The 14,507-nt window shown below is 37.9% G+C and overlaps 1 protein-coding gene across 4 annotated transcripts in view; it reads left to right on the top strand.

Annotated features, from left to right (window-relative positions):
• Positions 1-14,507, top strand: part of KDM4C (lysine demethylase 4C) — a 360,744-nt gene that overhangs the window by 114,165 nt on the left and 232,072 nt on the right. For all 4 annotated transcript variants that reach the window (XM_074361598.1, XM_074361600.1, XM_074361599.1 and 1 more), the window contains 2 exons: positions 7,644-7,747; positions 11,436-11,573. In XM_074361598.1, coding sequence (XP_074217699.1) covers positions 7,644-7,747; positions 11,436-11,573 — 242 coding nt within the window. The remainder of the gene's footprint in view (positions 1-7,643; positions 7,748-11,435; positions 11,574-14,507) is intronic.

Below are 14,507 nucleotides of genomic sequence, written 5' to 3'. Positions count from 1 at the left end.
GTATGAAGGTTCCTCAACAAATTAAAAAAAGAACTACTATGTGATCCAGCAATTCTGCTTCTGGATATATATTTGAGGGAAATGAAATCACTGCTTAAAGTGATATTTGCACCCCTGATGTTCATTGCAGCATTATTTACAGTTGCCAAAACATGGAAACTACCTAAGTGTCTATCGACAGGTGAATGTATAAAACAAAGTGTTATGTATATATACAATAGAATATTATTCAGGCATAACAGGGAAGGAAACCTTGCCATTTTCTACAACATGGATGAATCCTGACTCCATTATGCTAAATGAAATAAGTCAGATAGCAAAAGACAAATTCTGTAGAATATTACTTATGTGTGGAATCTAGAAGAACAAACTTATAGGTACAGAGAACAGTTTGGTGGTTGCCAGAGGCAGGGGGTGGGGAAAATGGGTGAAGGTGGTACAGACTTGCAGTCATAAGATGGGTAAGTTTGGGGGATGTACTATACAGTACGATGACTATACTTAATGGTACTGTTACTGAAATTTGCTAAGAGAATAGATCTTAAAACTTTCATCACACACACAAAAATAAAACTATTTTTAGGTGCTGAGTATGAACTAAATTTATTGCGGTAATCATTTCACAACATATACATATATCAATTCATTACATTATATACCTTAACCTTATACAATATTATATGTCAATTATATCCTGAAGCTGGGGGAGAAAAAGAACTCACTAAGGGGTAATAATAGCATCCTGGTTGTATGGATGGGGAAATTGAGAAGCTGAGAGATTATGGGACAAGGCTGTATGAATTGTTGGAGTTGTGTTAGGAATCCGTGTCTCCATAGAAGTTCTCAGTTATTCTCTTTTGTTTTGCTAGCCACGTGGACAAGATGAAGGTGACTTCAAATAATTAAAACAATTAGGGTTTTGGTTTAAAACTTAACTCTGCTATTTAATAGTAATGAAAAGGTGTATGTTTGTTATGAGCAGTAAAGGAGAGAGGAAAGTTGGTGCTCAAGTAAGCTTGTGTGTTCAATGCCTATAAGAGGAGATTGGGTAAGATTTACGCAAAATCCCACAGCATAGTTTGCACCTCACAGTAGGCTGCCTCTCAAACGCTGCTGCCAAAATATCCTTACAGGAGAGGATAGTGAAATCCCTCTACTTCACAATACTCATGCAGATTTTGCACCTTGCTCCCTTAATTAATGTTTGCTTGTGAAAATAAACCAAGTTATTAAACATCACAAAAGTAGATGCTGTAGAAAAATGTGCCAAGTTTATTCTGTGTGTTCTTCTGGTGTGTGGATGACTGTGGGGTATATGTGGTGTGGTAGTGAGATGCTAGCTGCTATTTTCAATACTGGATACTTGAGGGGTCAGCATACAACCGGTTCTTTATTGGAACTTCTTGATCTTCAAGATTGTGAAAGAGAAGACTATTCCATTATGTGTCTGGTAAATCAGAAAGTCTTATGGCATGCTGCAGCAGTAACATTCAAACATGGTAACTTTTAGAGAAGACTTCTTCCCAAAAAATTCCTGAAAACTTAAAAAAAAGAACATCAAGAAAGTAAGTATTAGAATAGAAAAGAAAAGATTTTGAAAGCATAATGAATTTACTTGCAAAAAGTTTAACACATACTTTGTTTTCTCTTTTTTCATGATTTTCAAAAAAGCTGATAGTCTCAGTTGAATTTTTAGTTAAATCCTATCTTTTCTATCAAATCTATTTTTGTTATATTTCACACAAGTGACTCCAAAGGTTTTTTTCCCCCACTTATTATGAAAGATGCTAACATTCCTTTAGTTCTGCATTTAAAAATATTATCATTTTGTATCAAATAGTATTCTGGTTACACTGGCTTGATTATATATTGAATAAAATATTTTTCATAAACTGTGAAGTGAGGATGAGTGTGAACCATGTACTCTTTCAGGTGTTTTGTTGTAAAATTCATTTTGAGATACATACTTTGTACATAATTTGTGCTGTCTACAAGATATTTTCCAGGGTGATGTAAAATATAATTCTAATATCCTGCTGAAAACATAAATTCTCAACCAATATGAAGTTCTTAATGTATTGCAAATTGCCTTCCTTCAGTGGTTTTCCAATTTAAATTAACTTATGACCAGTCACCACATTGTTCAGATCCTGATTACAAATCCAGATCAGAAGAAAATTAAATAGACTCCTCTTTCTTCATTGATTTTAATTTAAAACTTAATTCATGCAGTGCTATGCAGAGTTACAGATTTGAAAAATTTGATCCATTGAAATTATATTGTTAAAACTTTTCTGTGGGCTGTGTGTTTGGGGACTGCTCTGCTGTGTTTTACTCTTTGTGGTATAGACTCAGGACATCTTATTTTGAGGGTCGTATTACATGAGTGGTACTTGCTCTCCATTAAAGTCTGCATTCTTTCAAAGGGTTGTTTGTTTGGCAGAATATTTTATTTTCTATTTATGTATTGTGCATCAAAGGACCATAAAGGGCAAAATTATTCCTTTTATTCCCATTGGTGTTGCAGAGAATGGTAGTATTTCTCATGTTTCTGTTGGCATGTACTTTTTAATATTTATGTCTGTTTTTCACTTTAAAAATCCAGGTGTAGTTGCCTAAGTGGAATGTACTGATTTTTACAGGTGGCTCTTTATACCCTAATGGCTCTTTTTTTTTTTTTTTTAACATTTTTATTGATTTATAATCATTTTACAATGTTGTGTCAAATTCCAGTGTAGAGTGCAATTTTTCAGTTATACATGAACATATATATATTCATTGTCACATTTTTTTCTCTGTGAGCTACCATAAGGTCTTGTGTATATTTCCCTGTGCTAGACAGTATAATCTTGTTTATCTGTTCTACAGTTTTGAAATCCCGTCTATGCCTTCCCACCCTCCACCCCCTTGGCAACCACAAGTTTGTATTCTATGTCTATGAGTATGTTTCTGTTTTGTATTTATGCTTTGTTTGTTTGTTTGTTTTTTTAGATTTCACATATGAGTGATCTCATATGGTATTTTTCTTTCTCTTTCTGGCTTACTTCGCTTAGAATGACGTTCTCCAGGAGCATCCATGTTGCCGCAAATGGTGTTATGTTGTCGGTTTTTATGGCTGAGTAGTATTCCATTATATAAGTATACCATGTCTTCTTTATCCAGTCATCTGTTGATGGACATTTAGGCTGTTTCCATGTCTTGGCTATTGTAAATAGTGCTGCTGTGAACATTGGGGTGCAGGTGTCATCCTGCAGTAGGGTTCCTTCTGGATATATGCCCAGGAGCGGGATTCCTGGGTCATATGGTAAGTCTACTCCTAGTCTTTTGAGGAATCTCCATACTGTTTTCCACAGTGGCTGCACCAAACTGCATTCCCACCAGCAGTGAAGGAGGGTTCCCCTTTCTCCACAGCCTCTCCAGCATTTGTCATTTGTGGACTTTTGAATGATGGCCATTCTGACTGGTGTGAGGTGATACCTCATTGTAGTTTTGATTTGCATTTCTCTGATAATTAGTGATATTGAGCATTTTTTCATGTGCCTATTGATCATTTGTATATCTTCCTTGGAGAATTGCTTGTTTAGGTCTTCTGCCCATTTTTGGATTGGGTTGTTTGGTTGTTTCTTATTAAGTTGTATGAGCTGCTTATATATTCTGGAGATCAAGCCTTTGTCGGTTTCATTTGCAAAAATTTTGTCCCATTCCATAGGCTGTCTTTTTGTTTTACTTCTGGTTTCCTTTGCTGTGCAGAAGCTTGTAAGTTTCATTAGGTCCCATTTGTTTATTCTTGCTTTAATTTCTATTGCTTAAGTAGACTGTTCTAGGAGAACATTTTTGAGATGTGTGTCAGATAATGTTTTGTCTTTATTTTCTTCTAGGAGGTTTATTGTATCTTGTCTAATGTTTAAGTCTTTGATCCATTTTGAGTTTATTTTTGTGTATGGTGTAAGGGAGTGTTCTAGCTTCATTGTTTTACATGCTGCTGTCCAGTTTTCCCAACACCATTTGCTGAAGAGACTGTCTTTATTCCACTGTATATTCTTGCCTCCTTTGTCGAAGATTAGTTGACCAAAAGTTTGTGGGTTCATTTCTGGGCTCTATTCTCTTCCATTGGTCTATATGTCTGTTTTTGTACCAGTACCATGCTGTCTTGATGACTGTAGCTCTATAGTATTGTCTGAAGTCTGGGAGAGTTATTCCTTCAGGCTCTTTCTTTCTCTTCAGTAATGCTTTGGCAATTCTAGGTCTTTGATGGTTCCATATAAATTTTATTATGATTTGTTCTAGTTCTGTGAAATATGTCCTGGGTAATTTGATAGGGATTGCATTAAATCTGTAGATTGCCTTGGGCAGTGTGACCATTTTAACGATATTGATTCTTCCAATCCAAGAGCATGGGATATCTTTCCATTTTTCAAAGTCTTCTTTAATTTCCTTCATCAGTGGTTTATAGTTTTCTGTGTATAATTCTTTCACCTGCTTGGTTAGATTTATTCCCAGATATTTTATTACTTTGGGTGCTATTTTAAAGGGGATTGTTTCTTTACTTTCTTTTTCTGTTGATTCTTCATTAGTGTAAAGAAATGAAACTGATTTTTGAACATTAATTTTGTAACCTGCTACCTTGCTGAATTCTTTGATCAGCTCTAGTAGTTTGTGTGGACCTTTTAGGGTTTTCTACATATAGTAACATGTCGTCGGCATATAGTGACACTTTTACCTCTTCTTTTCCAATTTGGATCCCTTTTATTTCTCTCTCTTGCCTGATTGCTGTGGCTAGGACTTCCAAGACTATGTTGAATAGGAGTGGTGATAGTGGGCATCCTTGTCTTGTCCCAGATTTCCAAACTCAGCTCTTCATTGGTCCTGGCAGCACGAACTTTGTGAGACACCAGGGCAGTGTTGCGGAAAAATGTGTTACAGCTTGGTGTTACAGCTCGGTGTTACAGCTCAGTTGTGACGGCAACCTGGATGCAGGCGAGAGACCAAGTAGCACTCGGAGAGTTGGAGAACTCAGATTTATTACTCCAGCAGGCCCAGAAGAGTTAACACTCCAAGCTCTGGACCCCCCCGTCTGTAGGTTTACACAGGCCTTTATAGGCTGCCAGTTTTACACTTTGCAACATCTTATGCAAATAAAGTATAACAGAAATTGACCAACCAGGAACAAACTTTGTAGAAATAGACCAATCAGGAGTGAGCTCCATGCAAATGAAGTACAAATGGACCAATCAGAAGTTAGGGAAGTGGACCAATCAGAAATGAGAGTAATAACCAATGAGGAGTGAAGGAAATAACCAATCAGAAGTGAGCTCAGGGAACCAATAGAATTTTATGTGTAAGTTAGACATTTCAGAGGCAAAAAGTGAGATAGAGCCTCTGGACCAGGGAACCGGACGGTGCTGGCAGGAGAGTAGTGGCCCTGCCTGGGGGTCCTGCTGGTCTTTTTATGGGGCTTCTCGCCTCAGCGGAAGGATCCTATCTGTCTTGGGCTGCAAAGAAGTCACTGTCTGGCCTTTGAGGCTGCCGAGCCCTTAGGCGCGGATTCAGGTTTTGCCCCCGCTCCCACCTGGGTGCCAAGCGCAGGAGGATATGGCGGCCGTGCCTGAGGCCCGCCTCTCCTCGCAGAAACCTTCCGTGGGTTTTCAGAGAAGGGGGTATGCACCCTTCCCCCCCAGGGCACATCAGCCTTTCTGTTTTATGGAGGGCCCAGGTTCTGCCCTGTGCACCCACTCATCCAGGTTGCACAGCACCCTGCAGTCCCCCGGGGCTGCCTCAGTGCAGCCGTCCCCGTCCTCTGCCCTGCTCGGGCAGCCTGTCCCGGCCCCCAGCTCCTGGCTCGGGTCTTGGGATGGCTGTTGCAGGGACCCTCTGTGCCCGTTTAACTTAGTTCTGTAGGTCAAGGGCTGCTCCGTACAGATCCGAGCCTCGGAGACTCCCCCTCTGTCCCAGTGGCCTCTCTGTTGGAGAGGGGAGACCCAGCAAATGATCGCTAGTCCTCCTTTGTTGCTCCCTCCCCTCGGGACTGGTCCCGCACTGTTTTGCCTTTTGTCTTTCTTTTTTTCCTTTCTCCTACCAGATTTTTGGCGTCTTTGTCTTTTGAAGAGGACAGTGTTCTGTGAGAGTTCCGCAGGTGCTCTGGTTGGCTGAGTGGGTCCGTGGATGTGAGTCTTGGTGTATCCGTGGGAGAGGGTGAGCCACAAGCATCCTACTACTCCGCCATCTTGGCCTCGTCCTAATGGCTCTTTTTTAGATGTTTGATTTGTTTCCTTCTGATCACCTGTGGCCTCACATACTCCATGGTGGCATCAATGAAGGCTTATTTGTTTTATTTATTTATTAATTAACATTTTTAAAAATTGAGTTATAGTCAGTTTACAATGTTGTGTCAATTTCCAGTGTAGAGCACAATTTTTCAGTTATACATGAACATACATATATTCATTGTCACATTCTTTTTTGTTGTGAGCTACCACAAGATCTTGTATATATTTCCCTGTGCTTTATTTACTCTAGAACTACTCCTGTAAAACCCTGCTATTCTATGAGGTTAAAATGGTTCACAGTTAGGTAACGAGTGCTGGTAATTCTTTCATCAGATTGGTCACATTCTTGAGCTGTTTATATGTAGTAAGCCAGAGAGTTAGATGAGTGGCGTTTCCGGTGGCCTTATCTTCATTTTGGCGGTGGAGGAGTCAAAGAGCATCTGTGCGTCTCCCCGAACTTAACTCGCACGCATCACACATGCTTTCCTGGGGAGTTCTGTGTTCCTTCTGGGTTCTCTCTCTGTGATTTCCCTTGTCTCTTCCATGTTTCTCTTGTCTTTCTTGCCTTCTATTCCTGCTGTGTGTGTGGCAGTTTTTCCTTCGAGTGAGGAAGGTGAAGAACAGAGCATCAAGCACGTTCTTTTTCTCTTGCTTATATAATCAAGTTAACGAGAGTCTGCCTCACACAGGGTGCAGGAGTGAAAGCAGAGATGGAGAAAAGCAGCCATGTTTCAGTGCAAAATATACTGTTGAATGAAAGGGTTGCTGCATGTTTAGCTTCTTCATTTAAAGGCCTCCTCAAAACATTGTTCCCACAGAGGCTGGTGAGGCAGGTTTCCAAGCTCTTGACTGGCACTGGCTGGGAGTCGGTTCAGGAAATCAGTAGCAGTTGAACTATTTAAAATTGATCAGAAAGAAACAAAGGTAGGAAACTGCCTTGTGTCTACTGTATGCCAGGCAGTGGGACATGTGCTTCTGGAATGATTGCTTCTAGGAGTCTAAAATGAGAGATTCTTCTATTAAAATGCAGATTTTCCTCTCCTTACCTCCTGTAATATTTTGTCGATTGTAATAGATAGGTTGAATTCAAATTTGTTACAAATGGAATTTATAAAGTTTAGTAATTTTGTATTATGCAAACAACCATTGGCAGATCTTTTTGTAAAAGATATTACCTTTGGTAATATAAATATGTATACTTTAATTTTTTAAGAATTCTGACTGATTGTTTTAATACCAGGGTTTTTGATGGTGAAGTTGGTCTCTATTTGCATAAAGCTGTCATTCTATAAGAGTACTAGAACATAAACTTGAAAAAAGATTAGAAATTTTATCTTAATTGACTTATTACTGCTTATATTTACTGTTTCCATTTAGGTTTTTTCCCAAGCAGTTCTCAAGGATGTGATGCATTTCTTCGCCACAAGATGACACTGATATCTCCTTCAGTGTTGAAGAAATACGGTATTCCCTTTGACAAGGTATATTAGTATTTCTCTTTAACGAATTCATTTCATGTGTGTAGTATGGGTATTTAAGGCAAATTTAACATAAACTAATATATCTTTTGATTTCAGGCAAGATTTTTAGGATGTGGGGAGAAGAATTCAGATTCATGTTTTATTTAGGTAACAATTATTTACCTAAACACTACTTTGAAATTACTTGTATTTCAAGATACATATACTAGAGATTTCATGCTGTTATAGTTTACTTATAAAAATACTGGAAGTAAAATGTAGCACATTTGACAGAACAAGTTGTAGCACTTCTACATTGAAATCGTTTATATGAGCAACATAATTTATGTGCATGTGATCTATTTTTTAAAAAAGAATTCAGAGCAATATTTATTAGCAGTTTGGTTAGAATCAGTGGTTATGGTGCTAGCATGTTGCTTCTAAACACATTCAGACATAATACAATTGAGATTTCATTATGGATAAAATTGCCTGATGATTTAATAATCAGATATTGCTTCTGATTAGGTTCTGTAAGACTCTGTACATGTAGATCCCTCTTTCTTTGCATCCATGGGTTGTTACTGGGTCAGAATTACTACAGAGCATGAGCATTTTTATGTGAAGAAGCTGAAATGAAAAAGCTTTTGACTGGATAAATAAAAGCGCTCTCTCGGTTGGAAGAGGATTAAGTCCTTAGCTACTTGCAGAAATGTTAAAAATTAGCTCCACTCTCTTTTTCATTTTTTATTTGACTTTCTTCCCATAATTCTTGCTGTTTTCCACCTTAGAAGCTTTTCACTTGTGACTAAATCTTTACGTTTTCTTAATCTCAGGCCCTCAAATTCCTTTCTTCCATCTCTACCCCAGCCCCTACCAGCTCAAGCTTTGTTCAGAGCAGAATTCTCACAAGGACCAAGAATCATTCTCCAACTTGAGGTGGTCCTGCTTGCTCACAAACCGTTTGTGCAGCAGTCAGTCACAAGACATACTTATCTTATGTGATGAGGATGCTGTCACCACTGGTTTAGTCATGTACTTCTGTCCATGACAGAGAATGTGCCTTCAAGGTGTGCACTGTGGAGAGTGCCCCCAGGTACAGGTGGGCTGCAGCACTGCCGCAAGTACGGAGGTCAGAGGCAGTGCCCCCCAGAGGGGCTGCGGCTTCTTGTAGGGCTTTGTCTTACTCACAGATACATCTTCCCAGTCGCAGACATATCATCAGTGCACGTTTCTTTCAGGTGGTTAACGTAAGCTTGATTAGGTACTTTTATCTAAGTTGGAATATTACGAGACAGAGGAGAAGGAGTAGACTAGAGTCCTCTAAGACAGAAAAATATCCATGGGTTTAGGGCTGGTGATAGGAATTGATCAAGCTGTTCTTTGGAGGGGGTGTTATATGAAGTAGCAGGACTGTGGGATTGGCTCATTTTCCCAGGATGGAGGCCTTTGGAGTTTGTAGCTTCTTTCTAATCTTTGGGGAAGGAGGTAGGTGCCTTGCACCCCTTTTTGGGCTGAGGGTCTCCAAGTACTGCTTGGTAGATCTCTAGATGCACTAGACTCTTAGCTGGTCTTTTGAGGGTGGGACATTTTGTGGCTTCTGTGGGAAGTGGCAGGGATGAGTGTTCATCCACAGATGGTGAGACATCAGCAGTTTAGAGTGCTGATTGGCAACTGCAGTTTGTTATGTGAAATAATGCCTGACGAAGGGTGCGTGGTGACAGTGTACTCCTCAAAATGCTTATTCTCTGATGATGACAATGTAACATGTGACAGAGTAGCACAGACTTTGGAATTAAACTTTCCAAGTTCATTCCTGATTCTGTCACTTGGGTAAATTACATAATTTTTCTGATCTTCAGTCTCTTCATCTGGAAAATGGGGATAATAATAGTATCACTAAATAGGGCTATTATGAGGATGAAAATAGATGGTCAATGTGAAGGTAATCACACACTCTTCCTTCTTAGTTCAATCCTCTCTCTTTAGGCAGTCGTTTCACAGATGGACTAACATTTTTCTTCTTTCAATGTATTTGTACATATTCATACATATATATGGAAAAGTATGTTTAACAGATAGCTAATGTCTGCTTTTCAATTATGTGCAGGACCCGTGATATGGAATTGTGAGGCTTTGTTAGTCTTATAATAAAAGGGACATGTTCTTTTCTGTCCCTGTACTTTTTTTTTTTAAAGTCAATCCATTACATAGAGGCAGTGTGTTAGCCTTATGTTTTGACTAACTGGGATTGAGCTGCTTCCAGAAGTTATATAGAGGCATAAAATTTAGAGTCCTGTTTAGTGGAAACAGGTACTTTTTCAACATGGCAGGAGTAGGGTTTCCTAAGTACAGTGGAGGAGGATTGTAGGTGGGATTCAGTGGAGCAGTGAAGCTAGTTTCCTTATCCCAATGACAGCAGTCTTACCCTCTTTCCCCATCTTAAAGGGCTAAACACAATTGAGCCTGGTGAGTTTACCACGTGGTCAAGGAAGTGCCTAATTTCCAAGCACACTTATAATGAATGAGATTCAGTGAGACCAGGAAACGAGAGAATCAGGCTGTATTCTCACATGGCTCAGAATGATGGAACTAGAACCGTGTTGAACACTGGCAGTAAGCCATTCTCTGCCTGCCAGGTGGCAGCTGAGTTGCTGCTCATTGCAATACAACACCTGCTGGGGTGTCATGGGGGAAAGGGGTGGTGAGCTAAATTTTAGGATTGTTGGGGAAAAAAAATAATCCCCCACACAACATTTTAGCATTCCTAAAATGGTAATTGAATTGGAACATGTGCACCTGTATGTTTCCACATAAGCGCATACCCACATATTCATTTCTCAACGTTTTAGGATGGAAATGAACCAAAGTGACTGAATGAACCAGTGAGTTTTATGTTTGACACTCAAGTATTGAGCAGACAAAAAAAAAAAAATCTAGCATCACTATTTTTCTATAACTCATGGTGTATTTTATGTGCTTTGGTGATTATAGAAAGCCAAATTTCTTTAATCTAAAAATTAGGAATGGAATGAATACTTTTTTATTTTCACTTTTAGGCTGCTGGCTGGTTTACCCAAGCTATTGAAATTACATTTGAAAATGCACTCACTCACACATAGGTACTTATATATTATACATATATTTGAATACTTCTTTGGTAGAAATTTTACTATTAAATCAAATGTAGTTAACTGACTGTTTTCTATATATTATAAAAGGATAATTTGAAAAATACCAGCAACTATTTAGCAACAAGAATTCATAATACAACCTACTCAGCATGTATTATCAAAGTTTTTATAGCTCTTACTTTAGAAATGTCAGTTATGATATGTCCTGTTATATAACTCCAGTAATGTGAATTTTTAAAGTATTAAAATATACACATTGACTGCTAATATGAACATATTTATATGAATAACATAAAACAAAGGCATCTTCAAATAAAGTATAATTTCTTTGATTATGGACTGAATTATTGGACTACATTGCCAGAACGTCACACCCTGTTTAGAAAAGTCTTTTAAAAGGTTCCTGAACAACTATTAAAGGAAGTAAATAAAGGGTCTTGGGGGACTTCTTTTATATTGCTATAGCTCTGATATCATGGCATTCTTTTTCTTTTTTTAATAGGAAATATGTTTTAATTGTATTGGCAATTTGGGATGTCTTGTAATTGGGAAATACTATGTTTTCTACCCTGCAGATCACCCAGGAGGCTGGAGAATTTATGATCACTTTCCCATATGGCTACCATGCTGGTTTTAATCATGGTTTCAACTGTGCAGAATCCACAAATTTTGCTACTGTAAGATGGATTGACTATGGGAAAGTTGCTAAATTGGTAAGTTATGCCTCAAAAATAAAGCATGAATTAAATATGTATTCTAGTTATTATAGTGGGAAAGCTAAGATCACGTGTAGCATTTATTTTTTTTCCTTAGTGATGTGTGCCTGTCACTACAGTAATTTATTTCAGACAGATGTATTTATTTTACATAGGCTTATGTTCCTGTTTGTAGCAGCATTTTTCTCTTTTGAGATTACTGTGGAGCAGTTTACTCTGAGAGGTAATTTTCTGCAATTGATACTTTCTTTCTTAAGGCCACCAGTTGTTTTTTTGTGAGATATTCCGGTGGCTCCCTGTGGCTTCGTGTTGGGTAGACTTGGCTCACTCCATGTTAAGACTTCAATCCATAGGTTAGAAAACAAATGTTTACAGAGGAAAGTATCTGGTAAAATTGTAATAAGAGGTTGAGGGAGGATGGTAAGAAGAAGTGATTAAAACTGCCCTTAGTACAGAAATGAATTTTTTGAAAGTAATAATGTAGAAAATATTTTAACAAGAAATATATCTTCATGTTAAATTTGGTATAAAAATGTGCATCTTCTACTCAATGTGTTTAATTTAGTTCACAAACTGTACTTTCAGTCACAAGCAAGTTGTATTAAATTTAATTAATTGCCCCCCATGGCATTAAGTAGAGAGCATCTTCAAAGTGGTGGTAGCTTCTGTTAGGTTGCTTCCTTTCCTGTGGATGTTAAGGCAAAGGTGCAGGCTGGCAGAGGACAGCTTCTTAATGAAACTCTATATTTTCTAGAGTGTGTAAAACTGACATATATTTAGTGGAAGATGATACATACAGCTCATGTGGCCTTATCTTGGCCACTGCATGGTACAAGCACATATTATTCACTGATAAAACTTTCACATGGAACCATTGAGTGAACCTGGATAGAAATATATTCAGGGAAGACAACCCTAGGTTTAATTTACACATGTATTTTAAAAATTGTATAATATGTTAAAATAAGAGTATAGCCCTATGGCAGCCCAGGGAGCATTTGAATGAATTTGTGACGTAAAAGAAAGCTCCTGCTATTAGAAGACTTTCTCTATTCTGAGTAATTTTTATTTATGAGGAGTAATTTAGAAAGGAACAGAACTGAATTACTTGTTTCCATTACACATCCTTTGTATTACAATAAACCTAATAAAAACCTCAAAGTTCAATATATGTACCTTGCGCAACTACTGCAGTGCTTTTGTAGAAGAGTAATGCTTGTATCTGCATCGAAACAATGTCACAGCCCTGAGGTTGTAACAAGATATGTTATTTTATGGTTTGCATCTTCCATCATTGACATAATACATCAGATTATCACAGCTGTTCCATCACCAGAAAAGGTAGCTGCTTTACTACAGGTTTCAGTTTTGCTTCCTGGTATTGGCTACTCCCCCAAACTAGAATGTCCTCTGAGTGTGTTTCCACATTTCCTTGTGGACAGACTGGGAGTGGAGTGTGACCAAGTAAGAGAGGTCGCTAGTGGTCCTCTCTCAAGTCTCCGCTGCTGGAGCCCAGAACTGTGGTGGAGGAGCCAGGGACCTGGACCCAGCTCTTCATCTTCCCGCTAGGCAAAGACTATTAGGAAAGTCATTTCTTCTTTTTATTTCTTTCTCTAGATTAAAAATATTCTCTCTGTAGATTTGTTGTGAAGGGAAAAACTTAGATAGGTGGATATCCACTCAGGCTGTGTTGATTTATATCATTCAGTTTAGTCAAGGGACGTGACTGTCTTGGTTCTGGTTATTTTACTAGGTACAAAATGTTCAATAGCTCTAATGCAGTTTTGGCAGTTAATTTAAAATTGTCATAATTGCATGCATTTGAGATGTTTTTAGGTGTTGTTTCCACTCTTTCCTTACTTTTGGTGAGATGGTGCTACTCTGAGAATGTATTAATTTTCTATTGCTGTTATAACAAACTATTGTAAGATGAGTGGTTTCAAATAATACCCATTTACTGTTTCATAGTTCTATAGGTTATAGGTCTGACATTGGTCTCACCAGCAAAAATCAAGGCGCTTGCAGGGCTGCTTTCCTTTACTGGAGACTCAGGCGAGGAATCCATTTCCTTGCTCAGTCAAATTGTTGGCTGAATATAGTTCCTTTGTAGTTGTAGGACTGAATTTCTGTTTCCTGGTTGCCTGTCAGCCAGGTCTTTGCTCCTCAAGTCCTCTCTCAGGTCCTTGCTGCGGTCTCCTTCAGAACAAGCAATCCACAAAATCCCTTTAGTCATGTAAGATAACATATTCACAGATTGCAGGAACTGGAACACAAATACCTTTGCTGTCAGGGATGGAGGTATGGGGGTGGGCAGTGTCATACTTACCATAGAGAGTTTCAGTTAATGATCGACATGGTGATATTAAAGAATCTACTTTGATTCATGTAACTAATTTTAGTTTTCTGCATAAAAATAGGAAACTAAGCTTGGATACAATTTGAATGTTTCACTAAAATATCCTTAGGCTTTCTTAAATTTATTTCTCAATATTAATGTTTTTCTTGACTAGTCTCAGTTATGTTCAGTTACATTATAATGTGCTGTGATGGCATGTTGAGGGAAGATTTTATCACTTACATGGGACATATCTTTATTAATTTTCAAGTCTTTCTCTAGGCAACCTTATGAATTTACTGTATTGTGTGTGTGTATATACATGTGTAATTTTTAATTTTAGGAAAATCTGTGAATTGGGTAGTTAGTTTTTATGTTTTGCTGGGGATAAATGTAATGTATAGTGAATTAATTATGAATTGCAGTTAAAAGATTTTTAGCTTTTAGGATGACCAAATTTGTTAGTCTCAATTCTTTGCCTTTTAAAAATTTATTGTAAATGGTGACTATTCAAAAAACAATTATTTTTCACAAGTGATGATGAATTATGCATTTGGGGGGATAATTTAAAAAATAATGGCGTACTTTTTCATAGT

Source organism: Camelus bactrianus, chromosome 4, assembly GCF_048773025.1.
Source record: "Camelus bactrianus isolate YW-2024 breed Bactrian camel chromosome 4, ASM4877302v1, whole genome shotgun sequence".
Taxonomy (NCBI): Eukaryota; Metazoa; Chordata; class Mammalia; order Artiodactyla; family Camelidae; genus Camelus; species Camelus bactrianus.
The sequence above is the reverse complement of the archived record's forward strand: the minus strand, read 5'-3'. Positions and strand labels throughout refer to the sequence as shown.